Source organism: Tachysurus fulvidraco, chromosome 15 (assembly GCF_022655615.1).
Source record: "Tachysurus fulvidraco isolate hzauxx_2018 chromosome 15, HZAU_PFXX_2.0, whole genome shotgun sequence".
Classification (NCBI taxonomy): Eukaryota; Metazoa; Chordata; class Actinopteri; order Siluriformes; family Bagridae; genus Tachysurus; species Tachysurus fulvidraco.
Window position 1 is genome coordinate 1 of NC_062532.1, and position 12,070 is coordinate 12,070.

The 12,070-nt window shown below is 39.5% G+C and overlaps 1 pseudogene and 2 gene segments (V, D, J or C); all 3 read left to right on the forward strand.

Moving 5' to 3' along the window:
• The first annotated feature begins 1,648 nt into the window (after positions 1–1,648).
• On the forward strand, positions 1,649–3,678 carry LOC125138653 (annotated as a pseudogene).
• LOC125138345 lies at positions 3,310–4,391 on the forward strand. The segment is given in 2 exon segments: positions 3,310–3,995; positions 4,081–4,391. Coding segments are annotated over 2 exon segments (351 nt in total).
• A 1,644-nt stretch (positions 4,392–6,035) lies between these two features.
• Positions 6,036–11,868, forward strand: LOC113637475 (the record flags this gene model as incomplete). The annotated part of the segment is given in 4 exon segments: positions 6,036–6,081; positions 6,170–6,467; positions 10,457–10,539; positions 11,837–11,868. Coding segments are annotated over 4 exon segments (459 nt in total), but the record flags the coding sequence as incomplete, so codon positions are not given.
• Positions 11,869–12,070: the final 202 nt, after the last annotated feature.

Below are 12,070 nucleotides of genomic sequence, written 5' to 3' on the forward strand. Positions count from 1 at the left end.
CAACCTGCAGGAAAAGGTCTGGAGTGGATTGGAATCATCTGGAATAGTGGGAGTACATACTACAGTGACAAACTGAAAAATAAGTTCAGCATCTCCAGAGACACTTCTACTAACACAATAACAATTGGAGGACAGAACATGCAGACTGAAGACACAGCTGTGTATTACTGCGCTCGTTACACACAGTGAGACAGAATAGTGGATTCCTCTTACAAAAACCTTATGAGACATGTTACAGACATCCTCTCAGTGTAACTAATAAATCATGTGAAAAATGATTGTTGTTGAACTGGTTCACCCTGAAGTCATGCTGGTTTCAGTCCCCTGTAAGATCATTGGAAACTCACCCACTAGACAGTACTAACTGGATATGACAAAAATGACATGAGCTGAAATGGATCAGCTGGTACTGTAGATCCAGTGTTACTGGCAACAAGGATTTACTAAAGAAAGAGATCCGTCCTCAGACACATCCAGCAACACTGTGATTTTACATGGGCAAAACTTTCAGACAGAACATACAGCTGTGTTTTACTGTGCTCTTAAATCACAGTGAGACAGATCAATGAAGACGCTGTACAAAAACATTCAATATAGAAGACTGTTAGAGACAGAAACAGTTAGAGACAGAAACAGTGACTTTCTTCAATGTTTCACCTTCTAAGTTTCTCAGAAAAGAGAGACGACAACACCAGCTAGCAGTCTGTCAGTTGATTAGATGAGATTGTAGTGATGAATTTTAAACTACAATTACATGTTAAATGTGTACTTTTCAAATCTACTTAATAAACCCTGTCATCTCTACATCACATTATAATTGAATTATGATTTATATTGATAATGACCAGATTACTATCCTGCAGTCCAGTGAATCATTGTTCCTTGTCCAGTGGGATTGATTTTTACATAATTGTAGGAAATGATAAATCTGTATATAGTGATTCCTTTCACAATTTCACTCTTTTTACTGGAATTCATAATGTTGAATTCTTTGTATGTCCTCTGTAGTAAGCTCTCAGTATCATCACTATTACTTTACAGGCATAAGAAAAGGGCTGCTATCTGAGAGCTGATCTGATGTACAACGGAAAGTGACGTACTTATTATTTATATTGTAATTGATTATAAGTATAATATTCACAGACTGCAAATTTGTAAGTGTGTTTTTTAGAAAGTGTTCACCTTATGCAGTTGGTAGTGTCAAAAATATATTTGTCTGCAATAAGTAGAGGAGAATGTTCTTCTGGATGTTACAGTGATCCACAGTGATGGACTAAAAAACACCAGATGTAATGAGTAAAGAGCAGTGATGAAGCTGACAGAATTAAACACACATTTAGTCTCACAGGAAGCTAGACATCAGTACAAAAACACAGACTTACCACAGTCACATGACAAACCCACATTTTCACAGTGTGACAGAGTGAAAACTATGGAAACAGTTTAAAATCAGAGGATGAAAGTCATTTACATACTAAATGTAACTTACAGATTCAGTGTTAAATAAATACAAACTAATTTAAACACCAGGGAACATTTTTCACTGTGATTATTGACACCTGTAGAAGACCAACATAACAATATGCAAATGAATATGTAAAATGTTCCCCTTACAGCTACATATAGAGAAATATCAGCCACGGTCACTGTGGGCTCTGGAGAGTTTAGCACTGCTTTTAGTTATACGATGTTCCTTCCAGTTCTGCTGCTGCTGGCAGCTTCATCCTGTGAGTTTCACTTCACTAATGATCTCAGAGCTGCTAGTAAATTCCTGCAGTTATAACCTACTGTACATAGATTTTTGACTGGAATTGTGACATGTCTTTTTTTCAGATGTGGAATGTGCAGTAGAGCTCACTCAGGACACCTCAGTGATGTTAAAGCCTGGAGATTCTTTAATCCTCAGCTGTAAAGTATCCGGTTACTCAGTTACTGATAACAGCTACGCCACAGCTTGGATTCGACAACCTGCAGGGAAAACTCTGGAATGGATAAAGGAAATTTGGAATCATACGTTATAAAGAATCTCTAAAAAGCAAGTTCAGTATTTCTAAAGATGACTCCAGCAGCACGGTGACACTGAGAGGACAGAACATGCAGACTGAAGACACAGCTGTGTATTACTGCGCTCGTCTTTCACACAGTGACACAACAAGCTGCAGTGCTGCACAAAAACCTCATCACAATTCACTTCTTTAATTAAATAACTACATTTTACTGAGTTACTAATCCCTACATTCCAAACACTTCATACATTATTTAAAAACTTCTCAAACTATTAGGAATACATTGAATTACAAATTGTTTGTGAACATTTAATTAGAAGATAAAATATTGTCGGAACTCAGAGCCGGTCTCCAAGCCGACACATCACAGGGTGTCCTCTTCTCTTAGGCCTTTTTGGTTACTCAAAACTGCGTTAGTTAGACTTCACTGTTAACTCTATAATTACTACAAAAAAAAAAACGGAGAAAACTCCTCAGGCCTGGATGAGAATGAGCAAACTTCTTTATTGTGGTCAATCAGCCAACAAATTATAATTCGCCAAATTCAAAGTAACAAATTGCCAAATTCAAAGTAACAAATCGCCAAATTCAAAGTAACAAATTGCTAAATTAAAAGTAAGAAATTGCCAAATTAAAAGTAACAAATTAAAACCCCCAAAAGAGCATGTCATGCCAAATCAATCAAGAAAGAAACAAAAACTCTCGCGACGTCCTTGCGAAAATACATTACTTTTACATTAGGCCACATAAATGCGTCTTGCCGAATCGGATATAAATCTGATCTTTCCTCTCCCGCCCAATATGTAAATATATTTTACCTCATTTCCTGGGTAATTAAAATGGAACACGCTTTGGTGTATGCGGTTGCTACAAAAAACAGCACTTACTGTTGTCACTGTTTTCACTGGTGGCAGCAGTGCATTTTAAGACCCATCGAGACACCTGGGTGAAAGATCAGAGCCAGCACTGGTGGGAAAACATATTCGTTTCTGGCGCGATGCACGACTCCTGCAAGTGAGGTACTTCCATTTGGGAGGAGTATAGCGCTGACGTATTTGGCTTGAACAACCACATTCATTTACACCTGTCCAGTTTCATCTGAAATGTGTCCCAGACCACCTCCTGAAGTAGCGTGAGCGATCGGATTTATATCCATCTCGAAAACGTTTCGGAGGACATTTACAGTACACCTGAACTTTTTACACAGAAAACGCATGAAGTGACCAGGTGTAAAAACCTGCAGAGGTAGATCAGGGTTAATGCTAAAGTCTTCAAGACAGAAAAGTTTGTACTTTTTCCTCAGTTCCAGGACAAGTGTTGAGGGAAGGACTGTTTCTAGCTGTAATAATAAACACGATAACAGGAAATAACTTGTTTTTCTGGCCCTAACACAAGATTAAACATAACTATAAATAAATAAAAAAAGAAAAGAAAGATTATAAATGGTGATGAATAAAAGACTTCATGTTGTGATGATAACAGAAACTCTGCTTTGATTCATTGTTGATTATTTTTCTGTAACAAAACCTCCCCAAGTGTTTTATTCCTTACTTTCTGTCACTGAGCTTTACTCCTTCTCAATACAGGAGCAGGAGAAAGCCGTCTGTGTGAAATAAACCATCACCACGTAAACATTCCTACATTTAGGTTTCCTAATGTGTTCCTTAGATGAGTGAGGTGTCTTCTAAAAATGGTTCGATTTGGTTCCCTTTCTGATAGAGAAACATTCTGTTGTAGAGATTTACATAGTACCTTATCATCCACTCATCTATCCAGTGAGCAGCGTGTGGTTGTGGGTTGAACACCTCCATAGTGGTCATGGACGCTCCCTATTCAAATAGAGTGGTGTATAAACAGCATGTTCTTGGCTGCTCTAGTTTCCAGTGAGCTCTGTGAGAGATAACACTCCCATACACTTTAAATCTGGGTGAAGCAGAACTCAGAGAAGGATGATTTTAGGACAGTGTATTTTATTGCTACTCATTTCATGTAAGTTTATGTCTTTTTATGTGAAGATTATTAGCATTATAATCAGTATAAGAGAACATTACTGAGTTCTATTCTACTTTTCCAGATTCTTATGGACAGTCCCTGACTTCCTCTGAGTCTGTGGTGAAGAGACCTGGAGAGTCGGTCACTCTGTCCTGTACTGTCTCCGGATTCTCAATGGGCAGCTACTACATGCACTGGATCCGTCAGAAACCAGGACAAGGACTGGAGTGGATCGGGCGCATTGACACTGGCACTGGCACAATATTCGCTCAGTCTCTACAGGGCCAGTTCTCCATCAGTAAAGACACCAATAAAAACTTGCTGTACCTAGAAGTGAAGAGTCTGAAAGCTGAAGACACGGCAGTTTATTACTGTGCACGAGAGACACATTGACACAACAGACTCCAGAGCTGTACAAAAACTTACACAAGCACGTCATCGTGAGCTGTAAATATTCCCTCAGCAGAAAGCTGCACCCCAGAGACCTTTATTATAAACAACATCATCTATTCACACTCAGCACTCAGATCTTCCTCTATAACAATCTCTTCTAGCAGTTGTTAATATTAATAATAATAATCCACATTATGTATCATATTAACATTATGATGTCTTTACGTATTTGACTGGAGGTAAATCAGCTCTAGGACAATGATTGTGATGACTAGTTGGGACTATATACTGTACTATTCATGCTTTTATTCCTCCTGATTGTGATGCCAGCTGCAGGAACACTACAGGTCGATGGTTCATTTCCTGAATTTAGAAACACAGAGTCTGTTCAGCAGCACAGAATCTGATGAGAGATCAAACTGAAATGTAGATGTTTACTGCAGTATAACTACTACAAACTCCTGGAATTAAAAATCACCTGTAGGGGGCAGCAGCTGCTTGTTTTCAAGAAGGATTCATGAAACTATGAAATCTAACAGCTGAAGTGTGTTTATGCAAATTCACCCTGTTATAATACAAAAACATCCTCTTGCTCACACGAAGTTCAGATTCAGACATGTTCATATTCCGTTCTTTAAATGACTCTGTAAATAACCTGCAGCTCATTTTCCCCGTCTGCGTCTGCAGGTTTTATGTGTTCAGGAGTCCAGAAGAGAACAAATGTCTGTGCTCTTATTAATAGAGAACAAAACTACTGGAATTAGAGGTGTAAGGATATATATACTGTAACTAATCATATAATCATTCAGTATCACGAGACAATAATCAGGGTAATGTATTCAGTCACTCGGTCATCATTAGGAAGTGTTTTATTGGGTCAGAGTGCAGGCTCCAGAGTCCATCCCAGGAACACTGAGCGTACATTCTGGTCATGTTACACATTCACACACTCATTCACACCGAGGGGCAATTTAGAGAAGACGAGTCACCTGCTTCACTCCTGATTCCATTTCTTGAAGCAGATTATTTTAGACTTTTGATTAAAAAAGCTTCTACTCACTAGAGATTACAAATCTTCTTTAGGATTTAAAAACACCTGATCTATATTCTTCTCAGATCTTTGTCTCTGGATTTGTCAGATAAAGCCTCTAGAGGGTTTCAGCCTATACCAGAATGAATGTCATGTTCGGTTACAGGGTTTGATTATAATGTTCAGTGTAGTTCAGGAAAGTGTTAATTACATCACAACACCTTCATATCATTAATAATAAGAGGTTTTTGTGCAGCACAAAAAAACTCATAATAATAATAATAATAATAATAATAATAATAATAATAATAATAATAATAATAATAATAATAATAATAATAATAATAACAACATCAAACAGCTGAATTATTTTTCCACATTAAATTGATATGGAGATGAAACGGGGTGTGAGTGTGATTAACAGCTGCAGAGCTGCACTCAACACAGCAATGTTTTGTCTGAAACACATGATGTTTTTATATCTCTAGTGGGTGTGTCATGCAAACCAAATCCTGTGTTTGAACCATTTATGCTGAAACATTCAGCCCAACAACATAGCAGCAGTTTGTGTTCATTTACAGCAGCAGGAACCATTTTAATTCTTTGAGATGGGACTAGGCAGAGTTTTGTGTTACTTTACTCTAGTAATCTTCATTCCATGTTAGTATTATTCATCACATAATTTATATATTTGTCTTTCATTAATTTTTAATGTTAATTCCAACTTTTAAATATTTTTCTATTCCAGATTCCTGCAGTCAGACACTGATCGAGTCTGATCCAGTGATCATCAAACCTGATCAGTCTCATAAACTGACCTGCACAGCCTCTGGATTTACCTTTAGTAGCTATTACATGGCTTGGATCAGACAGGCGCCTGGAAAAGGGCTGGAATGGCTTGCAACTATCCACGGCAGTAGCATATATTACTCTAATGCTGTTAAGGGCCGCTTCACCATCTCCAGAGACGACAGTAAGATGCAGGTGTATCTACAGATGAACAGCATGAGGACAGAAGACACGGCAGTTTATTACTGCGCTCGACACACACAGTGATACTTCCCCTTAGACATCAGTACAAAAACACAGACTTATAGTCTGAGCTTACATTACTGAAACAACTGAAGGAGGCAGCAGAGCTCAACAAATAAAGTGAAAAGAAAGTGAATCCACAAACTGCATTCTGTATGAGACTCATTCAGTATCAGTCATTATCAGATAAATATCTACATTTTCTCTTCTTTTTCACTTATTCCATAATGGGTGATTAGTTATTTGGGTTGTTAAACACAGGTTGGACAAATCAAAACACTATAATGTATGTAACTACATCCTCCTGTGGTTCTGAAGTTTGTTACAACCCAGTCTAGTGTTGGGCTGCACAGAGTTATAGCTCGGGATTCAGTGATTTGATAACTTTATAAATTACCAAAAGAAAAATGACACAAAGTAGAATTTCTAGGTAAGTGTATTTGTATATTTACAGAAATAAATAATATTTACAGCCAACAGTACAATGGTGTCTCTTCAGGGTGGGCCCAGGCCAAAATATTAAACAAATAGGTCTAATAGTTACATAACTATCCTTACCTGAAAGCAAAGAAAAGAAAAATAAAGTAGAACTTCCCTAACTCCCTACCACAACACAGAGGGGAAATAGGAACTCACTCCCAAAGAAACGAGGCAGCTACTGTACACCCCTACTGGCAGTGAAACAATATTCAGTGATATATATGTATTTATACAAAGTGTAACCACAGCAACAATACCAAGGGTAAACCAAGCTCAGAGTCAGAAACAGGCAGAAATCAAAACTGGAACAAGAACTATTACAAAACCACAATAATCAAACTATCACAACACTACAATCAACCACCACTACCAACACCCTCCTCCTTCTTCTGCTTCCTCTTTATATAGTATATTAGTGATGAGGTGTTTTCGTATTATAAATTCAGCTTAAAACACCTAACAGATAGTTTAAAGATGTTTTCTCATTTATATTTATGTATATAAGAATCCATCCAATTTTGACCCTAAGATAATAAGTGTCTCTATGCAAATGTCCTTTTCTGTTATCGATTTAATCAGCAAAGACCAAGCACTTTTACTTCTTCTGCTCCAACACACACCATGATCTCTACATCCCTACTACTGCTGCTGCTGGCAGCCGTACACTGTAAGTGTTTTTACATTTGACATGTAATACAGTTTTGGTTCCTTAAAGCTTTTTGCTTTTACATCATTAAAATAACTTTTCTTTAACAGGTGTTCACAGTGTTGAGCTGATCCAGACCGGATCAAGTCAAGTCACCTTTATTGTCACATCACCACGGCACATGTGCCTTGGTGAGTGAAATTCTTGGGAGCGAGCTCCAGACATTGCAGAACCATTTACATACAATGGTAGAAACATAAATAGAACAGTTTACAGACAGGTTAGAAAAAATGTGCAAAATGCTCAGTACCATTGAAATGTGCAAATGTGGAAAGGATGCAATGTGTTCATACATAGTCAGTACACACAGTGTACTACTAGACATATATATGACCATACATATATGTATGTATAAGTATAAATATAAATAATATATATAAAGTATTATATACATGTAATATTATGTAACATGTTAAGGTGCAACGGACTGTACAGATACAGAAATGTCCTGTGGTACCGATAGCTTATTGTCAGATAGATTGTTATTTTAAACTAGATTTGTAAAGTTCGTCGCGACAAACTTTGATGTTGGCTTTGACGGTGCAAGTATTCGCAAAGGCCGGTGCATTTTGGAGGCAAATGGACAGAAAGATTGTGAAAGCTACTGGACCGCTAGAGTGCCAATACTATTGGAGGTGAGCGGACATGAGCATGTGACGTGATCCAAATACCCGTGAGGCAGTTCCCATCATTGTGTTGAGTGTTTTGATATGTCACATGTCCATGTTGTGCAAATTTTAGATTTCGCTTGTTTTAAGGCGGGGCTACACGTGACGTCACGTGACGTGACCAGAATACCCGTGGGGCAGTTCCCCTCAATGTGCTGAGTGTTTTGATATATCACATGTCCATGTTGTGCAAGTTTTTGATTTCGCTTGTTTTGGGGGCGGGGCTACACATGACGTCATGTGGTGTCGTGTGACGTCACCAGAATACCCGGTGGGGTGCCAATACTTTTGGCAAAAAGTGGCTACTGAGGGTTTGGACATTTCATGTCAATACTGCAGTCATTTTGGGATTCTACTTATTATACTGCATAGAACAGTATATGCAATTCTTAATGTTGGATGTATTGTGTGTGTGAGAGCTTAGAGGACTTTTCGGAATTCCCTATTCAAGTCTATGGGATGTTCGATCGTCGACTACGGGAAAACCGAAAATTCCGTCGGAACTCCGAAATAAAAACTTCGTCCGGAGTAAAGTCCTAAAGAACCTGTCCGAGTTCGGTGTAAATCGCTCAAAAACTTGCCGAGTTACAAACCTCAAAAGTTTATAAAGGAAGTCTATGGGAAAAAAGGCCACTTTGAGCTTCCGTACCGGGAATGCCGGAATTCCGATCGCTTAGAAAAATAGAAGCAACAAACTTCAGACCAGGGTCTACGACATATCCGAATTTGGTGCATGAGGCTCGAACGCCCTGGGCCGCATTTTTTTAAATAGATTTTTGTCTAAGAATAATAATAATAACTAGATTTGTAAAGTTCGTCGCGACAAACTTTGATGTTGGCTTTGATGGTGCAAGTATTCGCAAAGGCCGGTGCATTTTGGAGGCAAGTGGACAGAAAGATTGTGAAAGATACTGGACTGCTAGGGTGCCAATACTTTTGGAGGTGATCGGCCATGAGCATGTGACGTGATCCGAATACCCGTGGGGCAGTTCCCCTCATTGTGCTGAGTGTTTTGATATGTCACATGTCCATGTTGTGCAAATTTTTTATTTCGCTTGTTTTTGGGGCGGGGCTACACGTGACGTCACGTGACGTGACCAGAATACCCGTGGGGCAGTTCCCCTCATTGTGCTGAGTGTTTTGATATGTCACATGTCCATGTTGTGCAAATTTTTGATTTCGCTTGTTTTGGGGGCGGGGCTACACGTGACGTCACGTGACGTGACCAGAATACCCGTGGGGCAGTTCCCCTCAATGTGCTGAGTGTTTTGATATGTCACATGTCCATGTTGTGCAAATTTTTGATTTCGCTTGTTTTGTGGGCGGGGCTACACGTGACCTCACGTGACGTCACGTGACGTGACCAGAATACCCGTGGGGCAGTTCCCCTAATTGTGCTGAGTGTTTTGATATGTCACATGTCCATGTTGTGCAAATTTTTAATTTAGCTTGTTTTGGGGGCGGGGCTACACGTGACGTCACGTGACGTGACCAGAATACCCGTGGGGCAGTTCCCCTCGTTGTGCTGAGTGTTTTGATATGTCACATGTCCATGTTGTGCAAATTTTTGATTTCGCTTGTTTTGTGGGCGGGGCTACACGTGACGTCACGTGATGTGACCAGAATACCCGTGGGGCAGAGCTACACGTGGTGCACATATTCTGGTGACGTCACGTGGTGTAGAGTGACGTCACCAGAATATTCGGTGGGGTGCCAATGCCTTGGTCTTGTCAATGTTTAGTGAGAGGTGGTTCTTTCGACACCATTTGGTCAGGGTGCTCACCTCTTCTCTGTAGGCCATCTCATCGTTGTCGGTGATCAGGCCTATCACCGTTGTATCATCAGCAAATTTGACGATGACGTTGGAGCTGTGTGTAGCTGTACAGTCGTGTGTATACAGGGAATACAGGAGTGGGCTGAGGACACAGCCCTGAGGAGCACCGGTGTTGAGGATCAGAGGGGATGAAGTATTGCTGCCCATTCTCACCACCTGACTTCTGCCTGTCAGGAAGTCCAGAATCCAGTTGCACAGAGATCTGTTTAGTCCCAGAGTCTGAAGCTTCGCTACAAGTGTGGCAGGCACTATTGTGTTAAATGCTGAGCTGTAGTCCACAAACAGCATTCTCACATAGGTGTTCTTATTTTACAGGTGGGAGAGAGCAGTGTGTAGAGTGAAAGCAATAGCATCGTCTGTGGAACGGTTGCTGCGGTATGCAAACTGTAGCGGATCAGGTGAGGCAGGCAGCACAGAGCAGATGTAATCTCTGATGAGTCTCTCAGATCATGATGCTCTTGTAGCATTAAAATAAACCGTGTTTAATTTTTAAATTTTTTTTGGTCGCTCAAAATATGCGTCATAACTGCCGGTTTGCGAAATCTGACACACAGAAGCAGACACATTTTTGGTTTGCTGCAGCCGGCAAGTACATTTTTTATGTCATGCAGGGCGTTCAAGTGTCACACATTGAGAGTGACAGTCACGCATGTCGGTCTTTTCTCACGCTCTCCCAACGCACATCGTATTTCTCACGCAGAAAAACTTTTTGACTATCATATATTTAATAAGCCGCAGCGCCCAAAATGTATCAGTCTGCACTGCTGTCTCTTCTGTGGAACCGGGCAGGAATCAAGCATGTTTCAGTTCTTAGTCGAGCCTGACACTTATCAGCCAATCAAAAAAGAGGCTACACAATAGCCAATCAGAAAATAGCACTATCTGGGTAAGATTTAACACAACATCCAATGAAAAAAAAGCGAGGGGTTGGAGATGTCACGCTTGCCTGTCTTCAAAACTTGAGAGCCCTGGTCATGAATACGAAGGACTCAATTACATATTAAACATTTTATTTGAAAGTAACCTTCAACCCAGCGTCTTTTTTCTTAAGGTTAGTTCAAACTGTTCAAAATATTTTTGTTTGCCTGCAGAAATAAAATTGCGTTTACTCGGTAGCAGTTAATTGATTTCATAAATGCAACACACAACAGTTTTTTCTATACTTTCTATAAAGGTAATAAAACGATATATGCAGTGTTATCTTCATTTTAGATGTCAAAAGAATTTTGTGGCTCCCTGTGGTATTTTTTTCTGTGGGAAACGGGTCCAAATGGCTCTTTGAGTGTTTAAGGTTGCCGACCCCTGGCCTAAATGGACAATTAATGTAATGTACTGAGTAATGAATCCCTACATTCCAAACACACTGTTATATACTCACAATACAGTAATTTCTCCAATAATGTTGACTCAATACACAACACAGAGAGAGGTCTTAGAGGAATAAAAGACGTCCACACATGCTACTGCATCCCATCACCCTGCCTAGAACATCATGCCTCTATGACTTTAATTCCTTACTCTATGTTTCACTGAGCTCTTATGCTTCTGTTGGAACTTGTTTTAGATAAAGTTCTAGGTCTTAATTTGTTTTAGCAGAAATTAGAAATTATTGTCAATACAGGACCAAGTTACTGTTGTTTGATGCCTTGTGAGAGCCGTCTGTGTGAACAAGACCATCTTTTACTGCACCTTCAGCTTCAAAAGAAGACATGAGATCTAATGAGTAAAGAGCAGTGATGAAGCTGACAGCAAGAAACACACCCAGAGTTTTACAGGAAGCTTTTTCTCCTCTCGTCTGTTCCTCTGTGGATGTTTTTATATCTCTAGTGGGTGTGTCATGCAAACCAAATCCTGTGTTTGAACCATTTATGCTGAAACATTCAGCCCAACAACATAGCAGCAGTTTGTGTTCATTTACAGCAGCAGGAA